This window comes from Manis javanica, chromosome 6 (genome assembly GCF_040802235.1).
Source record: "Manis javanica isolate MJ-LG chromosome 6, MJ_LKY, whole genome shotgun sequence".
Lineage (NCBI taxonomy): Eukaryota > Metazoa > Chordata > Mammalia > Pholidota > Manidae > Manis > Manis javanica.
Window position 1 is genome coordinate 2,238,332 of NC_133161.1, and position 23,885 is coordinate 2,262,216.

General features: G+C 42.3%; 1 protein-coding gene and 1 long non-coding RNA gene across 5 annotated transcripts in view; one reads left to right on the plus strand and one right to left on the minus strand.

The window, feature by feature from the left end:
* RBM33 (RNA binding motif protein 33) overlaps positions 1 to 19,158 on the minus strand; it is a 112,898-nt gene extending 93,740 nt beyond the window's left edge. For all 3 annotated transcript variants that reach the window (XM_073238147.1, XM_073238146.1, XM_073238145.1), the window contains exons 1-3: positions 18,952 to 19,158; positions 2,154 to 2,232; positions 730 to 778 (exon numbers count right to left, since the gene is read on the minus strand). In XM_073238147.1, coding sequence (XP_073094248.1) covers positions 730 to 778; positions 2,154 to 2,232; positions 18,952 to 18,994 — 171 coding nt within the window. In that variant the 5' untranslated portion in view covers positions 18,995 to 19,158. The remainder of the gene's footprint in view (positions 1 to 729; positions 779 to 2,153; positions 2,233 to 18,951) is intronic.
* Positions 19,159 to 19,600: 442 nt separating this feature from the next.
* LOC140849820 (uncharacterized) lies at positions 19,601 to 21,335 on the plus strand. Of its 2 annotated transcripts, XR_012132026.1 has the most exons (3): positions 19,601 to 19,854; positions 19,974 to 20,197; positions 20,730 to 21,335. It is a non-coding gene; the product is annotated as an uncharacterized lncRNA (long non-coding RNA). The 2 variants fall into 2 exon arrangements; XR_012132025.1 differs by having other exon boundaries at positions 19,974 to 21,335.
* Positions 21,336 to 23,885: the final 2,550 nt, after the last annotated feature.

Below are 23,885 nucleotides of genomic sequence, written 5' to 3' on the forward strand. Positions count from 1 at the left end.
TACTACAGATTAGATATTTATTTATATTTTATTCAGCAAACTGGGTAACTACCCCAGATTAAGTTTTAGATGCAGAGTCAAATATCATATTTATTCTAACAAAAAAGGAAAAAGGGAAGAGTGCCTTGGTGATGTCCTATAACAAATAAGTTTTTCTTATCATACTCAAAAAAAGAATGGTATCCTTGAGATTTGACTGAGTTTAATACTGGTAGCATCTAAAATCTAAAGACTTTAAACAAAAGAAAGAGTGGAATTTTAGAAACAAACAGGCTTCGGATAAATGGATCACCAAATGGAAATGGTAGCAGGCTAAAGTAAAACTTGGGTTTGTCCATTACAGATGACACACGAAAACAAACATGGCCACCCAGGGGGTCACTCCTGTCCCGGACAGGCCTGTGCACCCACCACCATCACCGAGGAGAGGCAGCAGCTCAAACTCCTGCAGTTCCAGGCTTTAAGTTAATTACATATCAGGATCTTACATTTAAAGGCGGAAAAGGGTGGGTATTTCCTCCCCTATGAGAATTATTTTCATGGTACATGTAATTACCAGAGAATTTACTAATAAAGAGTCAGCTCTTTGAGCATTCAATGGATAATTTGATTCACAAAATTTTAATCTATGCAACTTTCCAGTAACACATCCCATTGCATGAGATGTATTCCTATATTTTAAGTGCAATTAAATGACTCTTGTTTAGTTTCAAGACCTATATTTCTTACCTTTTTGCCAGAGAGCAAATCTTCTCCAAGTAAGTCATCTTCAAGTTCACTGGGGAGAAAAGGACATGCCAGTGTATTACTCCTACTACCCGCACAGTTCATACAGCACTGGAAAACCAACCTAGGACTTCAGGGTTGTGGGTACTTCCACGTCGTTTGCTGTACTTTCCTTTTTCTTTATTAATAATGAAAAGGTATTTTTAAATATATAGGGAACATTTGGTCTTCTAAATATTGGAGCCTCTGTTATCAGAGGTGGCTCTCACTGAACTCCTCATCTTAGTCTGTCACGTCAATATGAGACTAACTTCTTTGGACCTGCTCAGTAATCAGTATAAAGAATCCCTAAATTCAGTAAGGAGCAAACAACCCAAAAGAAAAATAGACACAAATATGAACAAACTGACAGAAGAGAAAGATGCAAATGATGAGTAACTACTAAAATACACTTGATATTTTATTTACTATACATATTTATTTTATACATATTTTATTTATATTTATTTATATTTTATTCAACTCCCCACCACAGTTTTTTATAAAAAACAAGTTATCAATATTTCTTGATAGTTTCATTTTTTTATAGAGGATTTTGTTCTAAAGGTCTAAATAGCTTTTTAATAGAGTAAGAGTCATTGATGAGTTACCAACTTTCTATAAAAACTTCTGGGACATGACAGTTCTCAGACAGCAACCAGGTGCTCTTTTACAGCAATGTATCATTGTTGTTCTTTATCTGGATCTACTTGCCTTTATTATTAAACCTCCTACCCACAAATCTGAGGTAAGTTTTACATTTCAACACAGTGTTTAAGATGGTAAGAAATGCGTAGAGTCATGATCATTTGAGAACTTCACACATACTGTACCCAATACACATCCCTCTAACCTCTACTTAGATCTCCTCACCAGAAGGAACCACTACACTGAATTAACACCTACGTGTGTGTGTGCAAGCGCGTGTGTGTGTTCCTCGACAGATATCATCACCTTCACTGGTAATCAAAGACAAATGTACATTACAGTGAGATACCCTTTACACATATTAAAATGGCAAAAATATTTACAGTCTAGCCAAATAGTGGGTAGGATGTGCAGCAAAAAGAACCCTGACATGCAATTACCCCAGTAATAGCTCTGGGTGTCCACGAGGTCAATACCATCACTGTATAAAAACAGAGAGAGAACACAACCAGATTTCTGCTGGCAGCCACACAGACAAGACGGGCCTACAACAGGAGCCCACCAGAAAGGCCCTGGGCCTGGAGTGCCGGCCTCGCCCTCACTTGACCGCATGTAATGGCCCACCCAGAAAGAGCATCAAGTAGACAACACATTGTTTTCAGTGACGACCTCTGCATAGCCAAGTAGTAGAATAAACTAAACCAGCACAGACTCTGGCATGTTACACGTGCCTCCCATACCTGTCCCAGTCTTCATCTGCAGCTCTTCTTCTCCAGGACCGCTCTGCACCAGGCTTATCAAACTGGTCAAAGTCATCGTCTGTAAGGGAGAGGCCGTGAAAGTCAGTCTTACTGAATTACAAGAGACACACACAGATGTTCAAATATAGACAGTCCCCAGCTTATGACAGTTCAACTTAACGTGTTTTGACTTCACGATAATGCCAAAGCAATGCACATTTAGTAGAAACCATACTTGGACCTTCTAATCTGCATCCTTCCCTCCTTCCCTCAACTACTGACACAAAGACGACCGTTCTGTACCCACGACCATTCTGTGTTTCACCTTCAGCACAGTCTCTGGAAAATCACGTGACACGTTTGGCACTCTACTATAAAACAGCCTTTGTTGTCAGGTGATCAACTCCAACATAGGCTGATGTAAGTGTCTGAGCATGGTGAAGGTGGGCTTGGCTGAGCTGTGACGTACCATAGGCAAGGGGTACTGAGCTGAGCTGTGACGTGCCGTAGGCAAGGGGTACCAGCACATCTCCACTTATATTTTCAACTTACAATGCGTTCACTGGGACATACCCCTATCTATCCTAAGTTAAGGAAGATCTGTACTGAAGCAACTTAAGGATTTCCAACATATTTTAAAACACAAAAGTTCCTTATGTAACTATTATAAATGCTTTAGCCATTTTTAAATACTGAAAAATTTTAAGTACAAAGTGCCCTAGAGAAAATCAATTTACTGAACATTATTAGGCATGAAGAAAATCACTAATAGGAACTGAGTTTTTTTTTAAATCATAAATGTTACTATAATATTTTCCTTATAAAATAATAGCTTTTGAAGAAAACTGAAGGGAACAAAACAGCAGCAGAAGCACAGAACCCAAGAATGGACTAATAGTTACCAAAGGGAAAGGGATTGGGGAGGACGGGTGGGGAAAAAAGAAAGGGGGCATTAGGATTAGCATGTATAGTGTTGGGGGGGCACGGGGAGGGCTGTGCAACACAGAGAAGACAGGTAGTGATTTTACAGCATCTTACTACGCAGATGGACAGTGACTGTGAACGGGGATATGGGGGACTTGGTGAAGGGGGGAGCCTAGTAAACATAATGTCCTTCATGTAATTGTAGATTAATGATACCAAAATAAAATTTAAAAAATAAATAAATAATAGCTTTTGAGAATATATTGTTACTACAACCACATGAAAGGAAATAATTGATTTGCTAAAAGTTAATAAAATTTTTATAATACTTTTGGCCATCTTTACATTTTTCCAAATTAATCATGGAAAACAAAGCCCCAATTTAAGAGAAGTAGGGTTAGTGTACAGAATTGCTGAATAGCAAATACAATGAAAGCCACATACAGAATTTTAAATTTTCTAATCGTCACTGTTAAAAATATAAAATGAAACAGATAAAACTTACAACAGGTAAAATTTTAACAATGTTTTATTTAACCCAGTATATCTAAAATATTATCATTATAGCATGTGAATCAACCCTGAAAATATTATTTCAAATTTTCTCCATATTTTGCACATAGCACATCTCATATCTCATTTTTTAATTTATTTTCATTATTAGAGACATCAAAGAACTGGAATTAAAAGCTTTTCATCTTAGATACACGTGTAAGCAAAGAGGCTTGAGAAGCAGCAGTCCACAGACACTCCCCCCCCAGATGCCCGAGAATCTCCTGTAGGGCAGGAGATAGAAGCCCAGACAAAGCCCCAGGAATTTTTCCAGACTAGGGCTAAAAATTAACCAATCAACTCCTAACATGTAATACATCAATTCCAACCATACACTACCAAATAGAACAGGTGCTTCAAAACAAAGCACCCCAAAGCGAAAAGTTTATCAAAGAATCAGGACCCTTGAAGGATCCCACCTCTAGCCTAACGGCACGAGGAGCTCCAACAGGCCATTTCCTGGGAAACCGTTGAGAATTATTTTTAATGAAACAACTACTCTAAGTCTCTGAAACTGATCCTAAGGCATACATCAAATGAAAGACACTTCACTCAAGAAACCTAGTCAAATTTGGTAAGAACGGCTCCAAGAACCCGTGGGTTTGGAATCAGGACCTGCTCCCTCGTCTCTGCTTCCAGCTCGGTGGGGAATGGACTCCACTCCAGACCGCTGCAGCCAAGAGCACAGGCCCCTTGCACGCCCCAGCCGGCCCCACGGGCCTGGTGCTGAGACTAAGTTGACTGAGTGCCCGTGAGAGGTGGGGGCTCTCTTTTCCCACCCAAGCAGCCCCATTTATGGGAGAAACTTCTGGGCAACAGGGGCCCAGATTGCCCCTACCCAGCTAATGGGGTGGCAGATTTGCCCCAAGAGGTAAACCAAGGAGACCTAGACCTACTACACACTGCCACCCCTCTTCCCTCACGAGGCGCTCCACTCCTAAAGGAGGTGACACTCAAAGACAAGTTCACCACTGCCCCCCGACGGCACAGGTGCTTTTTCTCAGAGAGCTTGCCCAAGGAGGAAAGCAAGCCTTAGAACAGAGCACGTGAAAACTCCCAGAGGGACTGACCTCCTATGGGACAATGTGAAAAGCCCTTGCCAGAAGGTGTGCTCCAAGCAGTGGGGGCTAAGGAGAAAGGCAAGCGCAAGGAGAGCCAGAGCCCCTGGAAGTACAGATGGGCAGGCGGCCACCCACGCCTACTGCCAATCTCATCAGAACGTCTTCAAGCACTGGGATGTTCTCACGGTCACCGCAGCAAGAACAACTTTTCCGAAATTCTAATTTTTGCTTCAAAGTTTGGAGTTTACCACTGGCAACAAATACTGTCAGTTGTTTTCCCTGGAGACACACTCTCATTCATTTTCAAGAAAACATCTGACAAATACTAAACTCCAAATAATCAGTTTGTCAGTTATCCTTTCAAGAAAAATGCATTATATGAAAAAACCCAGCTAGTTCAGTTCACAACTCAACTGGGCAAGTACTTTTCCTGGAGGCAACTGCTGGTATTCAGTACAAAACTTAAGTCCTTTATGCATTCTTCCCATTTTATCACAAAGAATATTTTTTTAAAACATACTCCAGGGTCAAAATTTAATGAAATTAATGCCTTTCACTGTTTCCTCAAAGATCTTCTTAAACAAAACTGGCATTCTGCTTAGGTATGACTGACTTCTAAGAGTTTGTGGCCAGGTTCAAGCTAAGACAGGGAAGACTGACTTGCCAAAACTTCTCCAACACAGGTGCAGATGTCAGCACAGTGAAAAATGTGAAAACAGGCCTCACAGACACTGTGGGACAGACTTGGGGACTCCCAAGACTTTGAAAGCCGCTGTCCACCACTCAATGAACCAAGACAGTACAGAGCAGGATTATCACCAAGAAGTGTTCTAACAACAGGAAAAAAGGGGAGATCAACCAAACGCCCAACAAAAGGTGACAAAGCAGAGAAGTAAAATGACACTCATGCAATCATATGGTAGGCAGCAATAAGAATGATAATCAGTATTGTTATATTTCCTGACATAGAAAAATGGCCACAATAATATATGTGGGGGGGACCTCACAATATCATGCAATATAGTATGACTATTTTATATATAAAATACATGTGTACATGTGTGTCTGGAAGGATTTAGCCCAACTGCTAATGATAGTTATCTTTGTGTTTGGAATTAAGGATTGTCTTCTGCATTTTACCTTTAATTTTTACATCACCTATTTCCTGTTTTAGAATAACAACTTGATTGTCCTCACAAAATACACACTCGCATAAAAACTTACTGCGATGCCTGAAAGTACAAAGACATTAAAATCACCTCAACTTCTCTGATCAGAAATAACAATCGTAACACTGAGTGAACATCATTTCAAATGTTTGTCTACACACATATTTAAACATATAATCTGTAGACAAATAAAACAGGACAGTACAGGATGTTTTTAAGGAAATATTAAACTTCATAATTAATAGCCAGAAAAAGCAACTGAAGATAAATCAATGGAATGACTAAAATTCAAGTAAAAATTTCTTCAACTCAGAAGATATTTTGAAGGTAACTTCCAAGCAAAAATAAACATACATATGGGGCTGGGGAAAGGGAAGTTTGGTTTTACAGACTAGGTAATAACTGAGCTGAAGGCTGAGCAATGACTCAACTGCTGACAAGCAGATGGGCATGACAGGGAAAGCACAGCACAAGGCTGAAGGGGTGCTAGGCAAGCCCGGGGAACAGGAAAGAGTGGGGCAGGTTTGACACAGCCTTTCACAGAGAAAAGGAGCAGAAAAGAAAACGCTAGAAAGGTAGATTTGGGGCATCACTGAACATTCAACCTGAGAAATCTATACACAGTACTTAGCATGACTTAAGTTTAGAAAGACTCCTCTAGCAGCAACAGAATTAATGACTGAATTGATAAAGGATAAACAATGGTAAACTACAAACCAAGCAATAAGGAGAAAAAAAATCTTGATTAACATCACAGTGAGTAAGAGAGGGGAGAAGACGACGATGGATAAACCAGGAACTGTCCATTTAGAAGCTCCAGGGCGTGTCAACTAACTGACCACAGGAAAGAAGAAAGAGAAGTCAAAGAAAACACTGGTATTCTCAAACCAGAATATCAGCAGGATGGGAACTGACTGCTCTATGTGCTAGTTTATTTGCAGAGTGAGGGTGGGTAGAAGGGAGTAAGTCTGGTTTGTAAAATGCTGCATCTGTCTTATTACACTTCAGTCATCTTTCCTAATTCTAAAAGAAAGTCTGACATGTTGGCTGTAGGGGATTGGACAGTCTCTGTTTCTCAGACACCAACCACGTGTTGAACAATTCTATTCAATTCTCACCCTAATAACTGGAGTTAGCACACAGATTAAGGACTCAGTCCCACAATTCTGTCCCCACTTCAGATGCCAGCTGCATGGGGGGGGGGGGTGCCCAGGCTACCCACACTTCTACCAGCTGAATACAAATTCAGGGGTTCCTAAAATCCCCCCACCCAAAGTTCAGCAATTCACTTGAACAACTTACAGAACCCAGGAAAACACTATACTTACTAGAGCAATTTTTTTTATTAATGTATGATTGATATACACTCTTATGAATGTTTGACATGAAAAAACAATGTGGTTACTACATTTACCCATATTATCAAGTCCCCACCCATACCCCAATGCAGTCACTGTCCATCAGTGCAGCAAGATGCCACAGTCACTACTTGTCTTCTCTGTGCTACACTGTTCTACCTGTGACCCCCACACCATGTGTACTAAACATAATACCCCTCAGTCCCCTTCTCTCTCCCTCCCCACCTGCCCTCCCACACCCTTCCCCTTTGGTAACCACTAGTTAATTCTTGGAATCTCTGAGTCTGCTACCATTTTGTTCCTTCAGTTTTGCTTCATTGTTATACTCCACAAATGAGGAAAATAATTTTGGCATTTGTCTTTCTCTGCCTGGCTTATTTCACTGAGCATAATGTCCTCCAGCGCCATCCATGTTGTTGCAAATGGTAGGATTTGTTTCTTTCTTATGGCTGAATAGTATTCCATTGTGTATATGTACCACATCTTTTATCCGTTCATCTACTGATGGACACTTAGGTTGCTTCCATATCTTGGCTATTGTAATAAGTGCTGCGACAAACATAGGGGTGCATTTGTCTTTTTGAATCTGAGAAGTTGTATTCTTTGGGTATATTCCAAGGAGTGGGATTCCCGGGTCAAATGGTATTTCTATTTTTAGTTTTTTGAGAAACCTCCATATTGCTTTCCACAATGGTTGAACTAGCTTACATTCCCACCAGCCGTGTAGGAGGGCTCCCCTTTCTCCACATCCTTGTCAGCATTTGTTGTTCCTTGTCTTTTTGATGCTGGCAATCCTTACTGGTGTGAGGTGATATCTCACTGTGGTTTTAATTTGCATTTCCCTGACTATTAGTGATGTGGAGCATCTTTTCATGTGCCTGTTGGCCATCTGAATTTCTCCTTTGGAGAATTGTCTGTTCATATCCTCTGCCCATTTGTTAATCGGGTTATTTCCTTTTTGGGTGTTGAGATGTGTGAGTTCTTTATATATTTTGGATGTTAACCCCTTGTCGGATATGTTATTTATAAATATATTCTCCCATACTGTAGGATGCCTTTTTGTTCTGCTGATGGTGTCCTTTGCTTACTATGGCAATTTATTATAAATGATAACAAGGAGCAGCCAGATGAAGATGGTGAGGCTGGGAAGGGTCCCAAGCAGGGAAGTCTCTGTCCCCACGGTCAGGGTGTGCCACCCTCTCAGCACAGGGATGTGGGAAGCTGTCAGAATCCTTCCACTGAGGGGTTTTACAGAAGTCTCATTACACAGGCATGACTGTTAAACCACTAAGCAACGCTGACAATGTCCAGCCTCTCTCCTACCTCCCAGGAGGCAAGAGGTTGAGGCTGAAAATCTGAACCTTTAATCATATGGCTGGTTTTTCTGGCAACCAGCCCCCATTCTGAAGCTGTCCAGGTTCCTCTCCATGAGCCATCTCATGAGCATACAAAAGACAATAAATTCATGGGTTTTAGGAGCTCTCTGGAAGCAACCAGAAACAAAGATCGAGTATTTATTTTTTTTCAAAACCACATGTTTCTCAAAAAGTCATGCCCACCAGGACCTCAGAATGTGACCTCATTTAGGTCTCTGCAGATACATACAATTAAAATGAGGCCATACTGGACTAGGATGGGCCCTAAATCCAATGACTGGCGTAGCAATTCCCCTTCTGGGGATATACCCCAAAAAAAGAAAACTGGATTGAAGAGTATCCGCACACCCATGTTGATGGCAGCGTGATGCACAATCACCAGAAGGCTGAAGCGACCTAAGTGTCCACAAATAGGTAAATAAAATATGGTCTACCCACACAACAGAATATGAGTCATCCTTAAAAAGGAAGGAAATCCCAACACCTGCTATTACACAGATGAGTCTTGCGGACACTTTGCTGTGAATTACACCAGTCACCAAAGGACAAATGCTGTGACTCCCCTTAGATGAGGTACCCAGGGTGGTCAAATTCATAGGGACCAAAAGTAGAATGGTGGGTGTCTTGGGACAGGGGAAGGGGAGTGGGGAGTCAGTGTTTAATGGGGACAGTTTCTACATGATGAAAGGCTGTGGCGGGGGATGGAGGTGAGAGCTGCACAAGGGTGGATGTACTTAATGATACCACCCTACGCACTTCAGCATGGTTAAGATGGTAAATCCTATCTCTGTGTATTTTACCCTACGCAATAAGAATAAATTTTAAAAAGTAACACCACCAAGGGGATACAATCAACAAACTCTAGACTGTGGGAAACTCTCCAAAACAAACAGTTCAACCAATAAACCACAAAGAAAAAGAGAAAGAGTGACGGAAAATAGAAAAACTAATCTCCACGTGCAAGTTTCACTTAGACTCTAATTCAAATCGAGTGCACTTTTAAACTTTTATGACATAAAATCTAATGAAAACTTGAGCACTGGCTGAATATCTGACATTAAGAAATGGTTCTTTTTTCAGTTCTACTAAGACTATTGTACTCTTTAAGCATTTACCTCTTGGAGATCATACAAAAATATTTACAGAGAAAATGATATCTACAATATTCTTATTTTCTTCAAAAAATAAAAGGAATTAAGGAGGTGCAGGAAGATGAAATACGACTGACCATCATTTAATACTGCTGTAGCTGGACGATGGACATACAAGAACCATGCAATTACTTTAAAGTGAATATTTTTTCCATAACAAATCTTTTTTAAAATATGGACTATTTTAAAATAAACTGCAAACAATTTTCCACTTCTAACAAGATTCCAACATTTGACAATCTCGCTGCTGATGAGCACGGCAGAGCAGAAGGGTAGACCCCACACAAAACATCCTCGGCACTATCTGGCAAAAACACATGCATCCATCTTTTATTCCTCTTTTGCTCAAAGTGAGTAGCCTCACTAAAAATACAAAATAACACAGGCACAGGCTAACCTCTGCAGCATGAAATACCATAGACTGGTTACAAATGCACATATGTAGATACATTCATTAATTTAAGATCATGTTACAATGATATGTAACAGAAGAAATACAAGTTGGAAACACAGCAGATTCCTGACAGCGTGACTCTAGAGAAGAGTCATCAGACAGAGCCAAAATATAATCGGGACCTATCTGTATGATTTTCCTTCACTTAAAAAATAATCTAATGCAAAGATGACAAAATAGTAGATTCTAATTCCAGTTATGAGGTGCATGGGTTTGTCATGTCATTCTTTTATTTTATTAAATTGTTTCTCCCTGCAAAAATGTTAATAGAAAGTGAGAGAGCCCAAGATACATGGTTGCTTTATACTGGTCAGACTACCCTCTCAAGCAGTTTTGGCCATGAATGTACAGCAACGGAACAGATTAGTGAAGAGGGTGATTTAAAGCAGAAAAAAGTTGGCTGGTTGTTTTTAATGTGGGACAAGCTGATCATGTGTAGGTGTGTGTCCTGAAGGGGATAAGCGATCAAATATGAGAGTGCAGCAAAGGGGGAGTAATTACTGGGCGTGAGGGACCCCTTCAAAGGGAAGGGGCTGGGAATCCTCTCAGGCATGAATTCATGGGAGTAAGGGGTAAAGAGGTTTGTGGCGGAAAAGGCAAGGAATAGAAGCTTCTACTTCCTCAGGAAGAAAAGGAATCTTTCTCCTAACACCAAGGAAACGGGGGAAAATCTGTAGGTAATGCAGTGAGATACAGGCATGCTTCACTTTGCTGTGCTTTGCAGATTTTGTGTTTTTTACAAATTGAAGGTTTGTGTCAAGCAAGTCGAGCATGTCTTTTGGTGCCATTTTCACATTATTTGCTCACTTTGTGTCTGTGTCATACTTTGACAATTTTCACAGTATTTCAAACTTTTTCATTACTACTATATTTGTTATGGTGATCAGTGATTGATTCACTGAAAGCTCAATTGATGGTCAGCATTTTTTAGCAATAAATTATTTTTTAATTAAGGTAGGTACTAGTTTTTTTACCTCATGCTCTTGCACACTTAATAGACCACAGTACAACATGAACACAACTTTTATATACACTAGGAAACGAAAACATTTACTCGACTCACTTTATTGCAGTATTTGCTTTACTGCAGTGGTCTGGAACCAAACCCACAAATACGTGAGGTCTGCATATACAGCTACAGCATCACATGGAAGTGGAAAATATCTTAAATTCCCAAAATGAAATAAAAGTGGTTGTAAATACAGGCAACCTTATGCTTAGAAAAAGGCACGTGAGGCAAAGGAAAGACGACACCCAATGAAGCAGAAACCAAGCACACACTTTCTCCCTGGAATAAAGAATGTAGAAATGGGTATATAAAGAACATGACTCAAAATCCTAAGAAACAAGCTAAGACAAGAACCCTGTATGCCTGTTTTTATTGTTCTTACATTTTCTGCAATTCTTTCCCTTCTGTTCTTCCTTTAGAATACAGACAAATCCCTTTTTTTAAATTCCACTTTACATCTGTCTTCCTGAGTGGAAAAGAGAACAAAACTAGTCCACAGTTTTAAAGGATGAAACGTGCATCCCTGAAGACCAAAGAGGCGGGACAAGAGCGGCCAATGCCTTGGTCTGCAGACTCTCTTTCAAGGCTAGACCTTGTATCGGACACCCTATTTTAAAAAGAGAGTCAATTTTCCTTATCAGCAAGACCAAAGATAATATAATCTTTTTACTTAGCATTTCACTATTTCCTCTCTTCCAGGAAGCTGGAACTTGGATTAAAAATAGAGTATTAGCTTGCAACAGTGTTCTAGACAATTGTCTAGTCCAAGAGTCAGCAAACTACCAATTCATAGGCCAAGTAGGGTCTGCCCCAGTTTTCTGTCCAAATTTGGCTATTACACATTTATGTAAATAAACTAATGTGGGAACACTGTATGACAATTCAATTACTTACTGTCTAGAGCTACTGTGAGGCTACAAGGGTGGAGCATAGTAATCGCCAAGAGAAGCCATGTGATCTACAAGGCTGAAAATATTTATGATCTGGCCCTACAAAGACACTGTGCTAGTCGCTGCTCTGATCCGAAGGCTCTCAGCCTTCCTTCTGCTTCGACCCCACTCTCATGTACGATATGCTGGTATTCTGAATCACTCACAAGTCAAAATTCCACATTTTACAGGTGAGTAAACCTGGGCCCTTTATTTAAACAGTAACTAGAAAGAAAGAATAATCTGGATAATGTTCAAGAACTTTCAAAGTGGGCTATTAGCCCTACAGTGTAAAACTATCACACTGAGTAACCAAGTAAAATGTTCAGAAAGAGTCCTACATCATGTTGCTTGAAAAATAATTTGTAGTCATTGTGAAAAATCTCTTACTTAAGTGGCCCCCTGGGTGAGTCCTGCCCCAAACGAGCCTTGCCTCTGCCGATGAAGCCGACTGGCCATCTGTCTGCCTGTCCTGCAAGTGAATTTCCTCTTCCTATCTTGGAAATCCATCACCATAGCATGAGTCCTAATGGAAGGCAGAGCTTGGCCTCCCAACATGAGGCTCTAAAGCTAGATCCTTGAGTTCTCTACCATTCTGGGCAGCTCAGAAGGGGACACATGGTCTGAGCTCAGCCAAACAGATGTGCCCATAGTGACTTAGAATCTAGAGAAAACGATACCCCATACCTTTTCCAAGGAATCTAGACTTTATTTTTAAAAAGTGAAACCTGCTAAATTGCTGAAGATCAGTTGCTAAATCGAAGTTTAAGGGAAGAAATGTCAAAGAAAGGGAGAAAATCCATTCACCAGTCTCACTTTTCCTTCCAAACATAAGTGATGGTTGTGCTAACGGTGGTCATCCTGCAGAGGGAAATGTAGGGAATGCACTTCCCAGAGCCTCCTTCCCTCTGTGCTGCTGAGTCAGAATCTGCAGGGCAAGGTAGTCACAGGACGTCTGCGTCACAGTTCTCAGTTATCTCAAGGGGTAGAGGCAGGACATGGACACACAAAAGGCAGATGTGAGGTTCTCAGAGAAGCCAGAGTGAACTAGGAAGCCATGCACTGCACCTGGGCTTGCAGGAGCTCTGACAGTGGCAGCTTCTTGAGAATTGGCACCATGAAAAAGGCAACACCCTCAGTGCTGCAAATGGACACGGCCCATGGGAGCTTCCAGAGAGTCTGCAGAGTCACAGGGGCTTCCAGGCAAGCTCCTGACCACCAGGCTGAGATTATCAGACAAAGTTTTCCTGACCTCCAGACTTTCCAAGGGTTGTATAAGCCTCTAGTGCCTGTATGAAAACCATTCATACTTGAAATGCATGGCACAGCTTCTGTTCTGACTGAAACAAGACAGACAGAACTCAAGTTATCCTAGCACTACTAAAGAGCTGAACAGGGGCTTCATTAACTTCATCAAGTTACCATTTTTCCATTCATTTTCTCATTTAATCCAACCCCAAATCCTCCTTTTATAGCTGTGAAAGCTAATTAAAAAACTACCCAAAGTTAGTAAACAGCAAACCCAGATTTAAACTCAGGTCTCGCAAACACCAAGTACAGTGCTCTTGGGTTTATTTAGGAAGCAAGTGTACTAACATACCCTCTGATTTCCTATATAGAAACATTAAAAAGGACAACCATGACTTCCTGCATGTTTAGGTAGAAGTTCACTTATTCATGGAAGCTACCAAATCACGCAACAGAATCATTTTAACATTTTAACCAGCTGGTGGCCTACAAGACACGTGCTTTCTTTTGAATTCTGTTGTTTTTCCTTAATTGACTCAGTCATCAGAATTCATCTTCTCTCCAAAAGGAAGGGATAATATCAAAAAATCTAGAACAATGGACCCACATTTAGCCACAGATAAAAAACAGCTAACATAAACAGAATCTGGCCCAACAGGAACAAAATTCCCATGCTTGTAAGAAAGTACCTACAGGAGTGGTAGCCACAGAGCCTCAGCAGAGGAAAGTTTCAGGAGCAGCTGCACGCCTGCCGGAGGCCCCAGAACCACCCTGATTTCTGCTCTTCTCTCATCTTCGTAGTCAAGTCCTTGAATCTACTCATTACCAGATACCTATCTTTCCAAAAGAATCTTAATAAACTGTCTCACTATTCTTATGTTTTGTATATAAATGCAGCACCAAAATCCAATATTAAATTTCAGGTAAGAACAGAGGAAATGAAAGGGAGAAAAAAATGTAAGAAAATTCCCAAAACTGAAGGATGCATATTTCCAGACTAAGGTGTCCCCCAAACACACAGCACAACAATATAAAGACCTATGTTAATGGAATTTTAGAACACTGGGAAGATGTTATAACGTCCCAGGGAGAGAAAAAGGTTTACATAAAAATAAAGAATCAGGATGTCATCAGAATTATCAGAGCAGAAGTGGAAGCCAGAAAAACAACACAGCAATACCACCAAAAGTCTAAGGAAAATGAATCCAAATCTAGAATTTTTGACCTAACCAAATCAAGTATGAAAATAAAGAATTTATTCAGACATGCATGGGTCTCCAAAAATTTACCCTCAACATGTCCATTCTTAGGAAGCTATAACATTTAACATTAATATTAACTAATTGGAAAATATAAACATAAATAATTTTTCCAGAAAAGTTTATCAAAATTGACCCATGGATTTAAAAAAGCTAAACAGACTAACAATACAAAAAACTGAAAAATAAAGAAGCACCAGATTAAAATGGCTTAGCAGAGAAGAGTTCTCCCAACATTCAATACACCGTTTCAGAAAACTTCCCAATTCGTTGTAGGGAGCCAGCCTATCACAAGAACAACAGGGTAGCACATATGCACACACAGATACAAAGGAAGAAAACCATACGCCAACCTCTCATGATCACACTAAATCCTACACCAAAACCCAACAATAAATTTTCAAGTATGAAACATGCAGTTAACGAGGTCTGGAGCCCAAGAACACATGGTTGGTTCAGCACTGAAAATTTCTCCATATGACCACACTATGTTAAGAGATTAAAGAAGGAGCCCCATGTATGACCTCAGTAAATGAAGAAAAAGCATTTGATGAAATTAAAAACCCAGCTCAAAAAAAACAAAACTTTCTTAGCTAAACAAACAGTAACTATCAGAAACCTACAGCAAACACCATACTCAATGGTACAGCATTAGAAGAACTCTCATTAAAAATCAGAACAAGATGAAGATGTCTGTCATCACCCAACACTATCCAACATTTTTGTGGAGGACTTGGTAAAAAATGTTCTAGGACAAGAAGAAATAAGGGATATAAATATTAGAATAAGACATTACAGATTACTGTCAACTAGAAAATCTAAAGCACCAAACTATTAAAACAAGCTCCCAATAACCCAGTCACATCTGATTCAATGATTAAAAAAAAAAAAACTTTTCTATAGTAGATAAGTAACAAATTTGAAAATGTAATAGGATAAAATATATCATTCACCATGACAAACACAAAATATCTAGCATAAAACTAACAAGAAATGAGAAAGAACTACATACAAAGAAAATTTTACTAATGTGGGTTCCATAAGCCCAGGGATCTCTGTCTGCTTTGTTCACTATGTATCCCAACCTCCCAGCTGAGCCCCCAGGACCCAGTAGGTATTCAATAAACATCATGACTGAGGGACAGAAACAGTTTTGTTGCTGGATGTAAGAACCCGTATCATAAAAATACCAATCACTCCCAAATTATGTTAATGAACTCAATGCAATCCCAATAAGAATTCCAGCAGAATTCTTTATAGAACATATTGATGATTCTGAAGTTCATTAAAAAATGCAGAGCCAATCAAGAAATGTCTGAAAAAGCATACATACACACACACACACACACACACACACAAAATGAAGCAATATTTAAAAACTATGAATGGGAATTGAATATATTATGTAAATGGAAAGATGGAGAATCCAATAAATCGTATTAGAATACAATACCCAAAATAAAATTCCATATGAAGTAAAAGCTAAATATAAAAAGGCACAAAAGCATAAAATTTTAAAGCATAGAGGAACTCTTGGCATGGAGACACCATTACAAAAAAAACTTATAAAAACTGATATATTTCATAAGGTAAAAATGTTAAACTCCCATACAATGAAAAGTTTAAAACAAGGCTATAGGGCAAACATGATAAAAAAGGGTTAATAATCCTAACATAATATACAAAGAATGAAAAAGGGATGAACTGCCCAATAAAAGACAACAAGTGATATGAACAGGCAAGTCACAAAAATAAATAATATATGAAAATATGTTTAACTTCACTAGAGATCAGGAAAATATAAATTACAATAATGAGGCTGTTTTTCTGTCTCAAGATTATCAAAGATTTAAAAGATTCTTAGAAAGGACACAGGAAATGGGGTACTTTCCAACATCACTGATGGGAGGATAAGGTGACACCAACTTTTTTGAGGACAACTTGACAATAGCTATTAAAATTTTAAACATGTAGTTTACAACAACACAATATTTCCACTTCTAGAGAAATATTTGTTTAAGCACACCAAGATGTGTCTACAGAGGTCTAGTGCACTATTTTGTGGTAGAGAAAAAGTAAAAATAAATGTTCATCAACAGAAAAAAGGTTAAATAGTCTACGATGGATACATACAACTCTCAGCTACTGATGTGGGAGGATCCCCAGGACCTACTCTTAAATGAACAAAGCGAACTGCGGAACACTACATGATTCTGTTCATACCATAAATGGCCACACAGCTGTAAATATGCAACTTACATATGCACAGAAAAGGGTGTGAGGGAATTCATAAAGAAAACATTTCATTCTTTGATTTATTGGTTAAATATTTGTAAAACATACACAATATGCCAGACTTGGAATACATGGCAGGTAAAACAGGCCGCATTCCTGTCCTCATGGGTGCTTTCAGACTACTGTCCAAGAGAGGTTTAAAAAGGTTGGTAAATAACACTACAAACTGGGATAAATGTTCTGAAGAAAACAGGGGTGCCAAAGAATAATAAGGAGATGGGGATACCTAAGGTAGAAATGAACCTCCCCAGAGGCTGGGACCTGGGGGTGAGGAGCCAGCCCAGCCACAGGGAGGGCAGGGGCAGTCCTGGGAGGGGAGCAGGCCCAAGCTCACACGTGTTGGTGAGGACGCAGCTGACAGGCCCTGTGGAACTCACACCTTGGTAAGGAGTTTGGCTTTAGTCTAAGAGCAACTGGAAACCAAACCAGGCACCTGTGGCAAAATGGAAGGACACTCTCACTCCAAAGCGGGGAGGTAAGGCCTACCTAATCCTCCAGTGCTGCAATTCTCAAACTTTCTGAACTCAAATTTATTGAAGACACCAAAAAGCTTCTATGTGGATTATATTCATTGACATTTACTGTTTTAGAAACTAAAAATGAAAAACTTGAAAAAAATGTGCAAACACACATGCTATTAGCCACTGGTGTAATGTCTTCACAAGTCATGCAGCCTCTGGAAAATTCCCCGGTAGGTGAGTGAAACATGCCAATAAACGTGTTTGTGTTCTCAATGAAAACAATTTTGACCCAGGAGTTCCCAGACTACACTTTGAGAATGATAAATAATACATGATCTTAACACCTAGAAAGTAACCATATACTAAATATAAAACCATAATATTCAAATGTAACCAGAAAAACCTAACCAAAAAAGATCTCACACACACACAAATCATCTGACAGAAAAGTTGCATACACCAAATCATATTGCAGGAAACGACATTTCTGCATTCAGTCTCCGTTTTTTCTGTTTTGCCATCAAACGTTTTGATATTTAGGCCAAAATTCCTAAGGATTATTGCAATGTGGTTATAAGTAAACACTACTAAAGACACTCTGGAGTAGACACGAAAATGGTTTAATATGAGAATTAATCTCAAGTGCTTTTATTGTTCATACTTTGCCATCTAAAGATCTCCTTTAACGAAGTTTAAAAATCATTTTAAAAAGCCAGTGTTAAGTATTTCTCTATATTCAAAAAAACAAGAAACCTTCAATCCACAAAATGTGATAGGGGCCCTATCAAAATCATTTATACTTGCAAAATAAGAGAAGCTACCCGAAGTAACTCGGTGTGCAAACCTTTCTTGCCCCCTTTCCTTCTTCGCAGGATGCTGATGAAACAGTAACAGATTTTTATTGGACAACTAAGGAATTTGTGTAAAAATAGGGGCATGAGTTTGTGGATAAAATTGTAATATTTCCAGAATACCCCACCTCGCTTTAGTACATCTGCATATCAACAGGAGCTCAAGGGTGGAGAGAAGTATGGCTTCAGTGCACTTGCATCATTCCTCGGGGGGTGGAGAGTTCATCTCCTTATCAGCGGGTAATTACCTGGGCAACGCAGGGCCTATGGACACCTGAGCGGGGAGGGGGACCGGTTTTCTGCAGGGGCAGGAAAGAGAGAAGGGCCCGGACTGCAGTTTGTGGGCAATAAAAGGATTTAAAACTTTATTTCTCCCTTTGACTAATGTCGGGTTTTGGAGGTATTTTGCCCCGGGATTTCCTCTCCCCGGACTCAGAGCTGAAGCACTTTTTAAGAAACCTAACTTCCCGAAACGCCGCACTGTTACGTACACCCCTTCGGCCCTGAGCTGCGTGGCCGTCCTGGGCCTGAGCCCGCGCCCCTTAAGGCCCTCGGCGCGGGCGCGCTGTCCTCCGCCACGCAGCGGGCCCACTGGGGCTCGCGGCCTCGCCGGCTGGGGGCGGCCGCGCTACCTGCGCGGGCGCACGGCCGGGCCCAACCCGGCCCGGCCCGACCGGCCAGCGCAGGGCGGCCTCTCTTACCTCCGGCGCCGGCTCCTCCGCCCGCTCCCAGGGCGGCCGCCATGGCGCTCGCGGAGCCCGGCCTTCAGCCTCGCCCTCCCAGCCAGACGGTGGGCCGCTGGGCCAGCCGCGGCCCGGGGATGCCCGGAGGCGGGGTGGGGGCCGCGGGCCAGGAACCGCGGCCGGCGAGCGAGCGGTGGCGGCCGCTCTGGAGGCTCCTCCGCAGGAAGAAAACAACAGACTATCGCAACATGGCCGCCGCTGCACCGGCCGCCGCCGCGGTGCACGCCGGGATGATGGCGGCCGGGAGGCGCCGGCGACCGCACGCCCAGTCCGCAGCAGCTCCGAGCCGCCCCGACACGCAGGACGGGCACGGACGGCCGCCACGCAGCAGACGGCCCCGCTGGGCTCCAAAAACCTGGACGTCAGGGGAGACGGCGGCGGCCGTTGTCGGCCGTAGTGCGGCACCGGGCCCTGCCTGTCGTAAGCGCTTTGCGGCAGGCGGCGCCGAGCTTTGCGGCCGCAGCGGCCGCCGGCGTTGGGGCAAGAGCAGGCCCGCGCCCGGCCGCGAGTCGACGGGGACCGGGGGCGCGGGGACGCGGTCCGGGGGCGCGGCCGCAGGTGCCGCGCGCCGGCGCCGGAAGCGAGCTGGCCCTCGCCGCAGCAGCCCGAAGGAGCGGGCACCGGGCGCCGAGGCCGGGCTGCCGCGGGCGCGTGCCGCCGGGACCGGAGCCCCCTGGAGGCGCGGGCGTCGGTGCATGCAGGGCCGTCGTTGAGTACACGCCGCCGGCAAACGTTGATTTCGTAACAGCGGCCGTGGGGTCGAAAGAGAAGGCTGAGCAAAGGCTCAGTACTGCCCGTGACCTCGCCTGATTCGAGAGCTGCGAGCGGTACGCGGCCGCTGGCCTGTTAGAGGGGGAAGCGGTAAGCTGGGAGGCGGGCGAGGGCCAGGGCGGCGGAGGCCCCTGGGGCACGTTTCTGCAGCCCGGGGAGGACCGAAAGGGTTTAAGAACAAAGGTTACTTGGTAAGATCTGCGTTTTAGGAGGATGACGACCGTGTAGGCCGCCGTGGAGCCGTGGAAGTGGAGGTACTGACACCAGCCGGGAAGCAGTGCCGCAGTCCACGCGGGGCCTGGATTCCCGGACAGACGAATGTGACGACAGCAAGTACGATGAAGTGAAAACGGCAAAATCTTGGTGGTGAAAACAATGTTTACATTCTTTCGACTTTTAAGTTTGAAATTTTTCGCAATGAAATGTTTGAAAAGTAAGTGTTCCTGGACTCATAACTAATGCAAATAATACTCATCCAAAAAAGAAAAACCCCAAAACGGTTTTTAAAAAACATTGTCAATTGAGCTGTGTGTAATCACTGCAAAAACAGCAACAGTAAGTTTTATGAGCAACCTCAAATAACTAAGTCTCCATCAGAAAGCACATCCACACATCCAGATTAAAAATGACTCGAAATCCTCGTCACTTTTTTGTATTCTTTGAGCTCTGGAGGATTCCTGACTCAGATGTTTTTAAGGGTGGTTTCTGTGGTGATCTTAAAAAGGATGCTTCAAGAAAATCAATTTCAAAAAGATGAGACAATCTCATAGGTACTTTGGTGATGATGTAGTCAGGGAAAGACGTCTCAGTTGTGGACCACTGAAAACTTAATTTCTTTAGAATCTAAACTTTTTTCACCAAACACCCACTGGAAAAACTTTTGAGCATGAACACCAAACACTCAAAGATCTTGATGAATTACTGGGAGTAAAGGTTTAAAACAAACTCCTTTTTCTTCCACTTAGGGTTTTGCCTTTGTAACTTGTCCTAGAAACCTGATGAAAGTGGAATGTCAACTGTTACAAAACTGCACTGCTTGTGTTGGAATGCCCTCTGACTCACACCGCCTCTGGCTCGAGAGGACTGAGTCAGCATTAAACACCTGTCGGGAAGCCAGAGCTTCAGGCTGTCTTTTAATTGGACCTAGGGTTCTAGAAGACACACTCAAGTACTATGGGCGAGTTCAGCCCCCATGATCTGGGGCCTCGAAGACAGGACAGCTCCCACACCTTTGCCTTACGTGTGCGTTGCATTTGGGGAGCTGAAGAGCAGCTCTGGGGAGCTCACGCATGCCTGTAAGGACTGAGGGGGGAGCCCCGAGGTCGCCCTGCCAGCATCGTGTGTTTCTTCTCCGTCCTACATGAAGCTACGGCCAGGTGTGGCATTACAGGAATAAATAGTTAGACCTAAGAAGACCTGATGAGCACTTAAAATTTCATACATATTCTACTGAAAATCTTAAAAGCTTAGTTTGTTTATTGTTAAAAGTGAATATAGAAGTTTTCCTCTTTTGTCAATATGATGGACTGAAAGTTCTAGAGCCCCCATCATAAAACATTCTGCAGAAAACATTTGTCATTGTTGAACTGCTGTATTTTAGTATTTAAACTCACAAGAGATGAAGAAAGAAGAGGAAAAGGAGAAAAAAAAAGCCTGAGCTGTAAATAGTGAGCGCAGGAGAGGGGCAGTTTCCCTGAGGGAAGGTCCCCATCAGCTCTGCTAATAGGAACTGAATCCATGGGATGAGAGGGTATGGACCTGAGGCCCCCAGATTAAGCCAGAGACCTGGAAGGGCTTCTTCAAATTATGCCCCCACCTTTTTCATAGTTTAAGATCAACCGACTATGAACTTAAAAAGATCACAAAATGCACAAGGGAATAAACCACTATAATTGAGACTAGGAAAATACAAACGATAGGTTGACCTCCCAAGGACAACCGGACAAACCCACCCTTCCTCAAGTGTGTGCCTGTACAACCACCCGGCTCCCCGCCCTTGGCCTACACGCACACAAGCAGCTTTCACAATGGTGTTTGTTTGCCATGGGACCCTTTTGAGGGATACTGCTGCTCGTGAAGAGAGAGACATCGCGTTCATCCTTTCATCCTGTTCCTTACTTCTCAGTTATTCATTTCAGTCTTAATTCTCTTTTTATGGTATTTTTTTCCTTAGCCTATTTCTTTCATTATTGAGAACATTTTCTTTATATTAAAAGGATGTCATCCTAATGCATACTGGTAAGACTAAAATATCCCAAACTGGGTAATTTTTAGATCTAAAGATGTCAATTAAACAATGCATTTAGTAATGGCAATAGGAACATGCAGAGGTGTCAGACACAGCTGGACAAATAGTGGAATCGTCTGCAAAGCCAAGGTCCTGAGTTGCATTGTTTGAGTTTCAGTTGCATCTAAGTGTAAGCATAAAATGGTAACCAGTCAGTTGATTAGAGAGTATGGTTAGTCTGACTCTCATTTCTAACCTAAGATCAGACTCCCACCAAAGTCCCACTTCATAAGTATAAACATGCAAAGGAAGCCCAGTCGCACTAGGATGGTTTCTGAAGCAAGAATTCACTCCTTTCCTTAATGGCAACACTGTAATCCAGAACGTCTCATTATTTCGGTAACATAATGTCTTTGTGTTTCAGGAGCATGTTTAGCACGTTGATTATGGACAGTGCCCACGAGAATCACAAATGTCACTGGCTGGTCTCCCAAACTTGCCATGTTGTTTTATAAATTGGAAGTGGGGTCGGGACATGTCTCATGGTGTGAAAGGACAGAAAATGAGGTGGAACCCCCACAGCCTCCTCACTTCATGTACAGTCCACCCAGGAGAAAACTCCTGTCTATAATCACTTACATGTTGTGGGCAGCCGTATGATGTCACTGCATAGTATTTATAGCAACACTGGGGATACTCCCCGGGGCAGGACTGTTAACTTACTGAAAGAAGCTGGAGATCCTCCAGAAAAAATACTCCATGCCCAAAAGCTGGCACTGTCATTCCAGCAACCACAAATTTAATTCCTCAAGTATTGACTGCTGATTTGGTAAAGAAATCTGGCCATTTACTATTGCAATTAAAACATTAAATTGTCATTTATCATTTTGACTAACTACAAATCTCGTGAGGCCATGCCTTGGTGGGAACCCTGAACATGTCTTGTGAGCCTTTTTATGGTGTTAACTTCACAGCGGTCATTTACACATCTAGACCCTAGTTTCCTTGTTAAGGCATGAAGAGCAGACACTAATGTTTCCTAGGGCATAGTAACTACACTATGGAGGCCCTATAGCTTAGAAACCTTGAGGAAGGATCAAAGTCCTGCAACAGTATTTCAAAAGGAGAAACCCTTTGCCCATTCCTTCTAGAATAATCGGATTGTGGAACAGATGGCACCTGGTAGGCTGTAATGGAACAGAGGCCCTGTGAGAATCAAAGACTTGGCAAGGTCACACACCTAGAAAGATCTGAGCCAAGACTGACACCCCATGTGCTAGACATTCATTGTTCTAACGAGTTGGGGAATCGCCCTACACTTTGGGGAAGTGCCCTCTCCCCACCTCCCACCCGAATATGTGGCCCAGGGGGGCTGATGAGATGGCGCCTCCCCAGGCTCGGTGTTTGGCCCGGGAGTGGGCTGAGCCCAAGGCAGGATACAGTCACCACCACTCTGTCCCCACCACCCACCATCATCCTGTGAGACTACCTGTAGGGATGGGCATGTCACCCAAGCCAGGGGCCCTCTTCAGGACCCTGTGCACTCCTGGGATGAGGATGGGGACTCCTTTCAGGCTGAGAGGTTGGGAAAGTGGGGCCTGAATAGTGCCATTGGCTGTGTCCTTCTTGTGGGCAAATCCTGGACTCAGAAGACAGGGGTGAAGAGGCAGGGATGAGAGACAGAGTCCGAAGATGGCTCCTTGCAGCTTCAAAGTTGTGCAACCCAAACAGTGGAATTTTCACCAGCAGAATGTTTACCAGATATGTAAGATTTGAACAATCCTGCCAAAAGGCATTCACCAAATGCTTGTTCAATTTTTCATTTAACCACCTGCCATTTATAACATGCCACACCAAATGCTGAGAGTGGTGATAGTGACTTAAGCCATCTCTG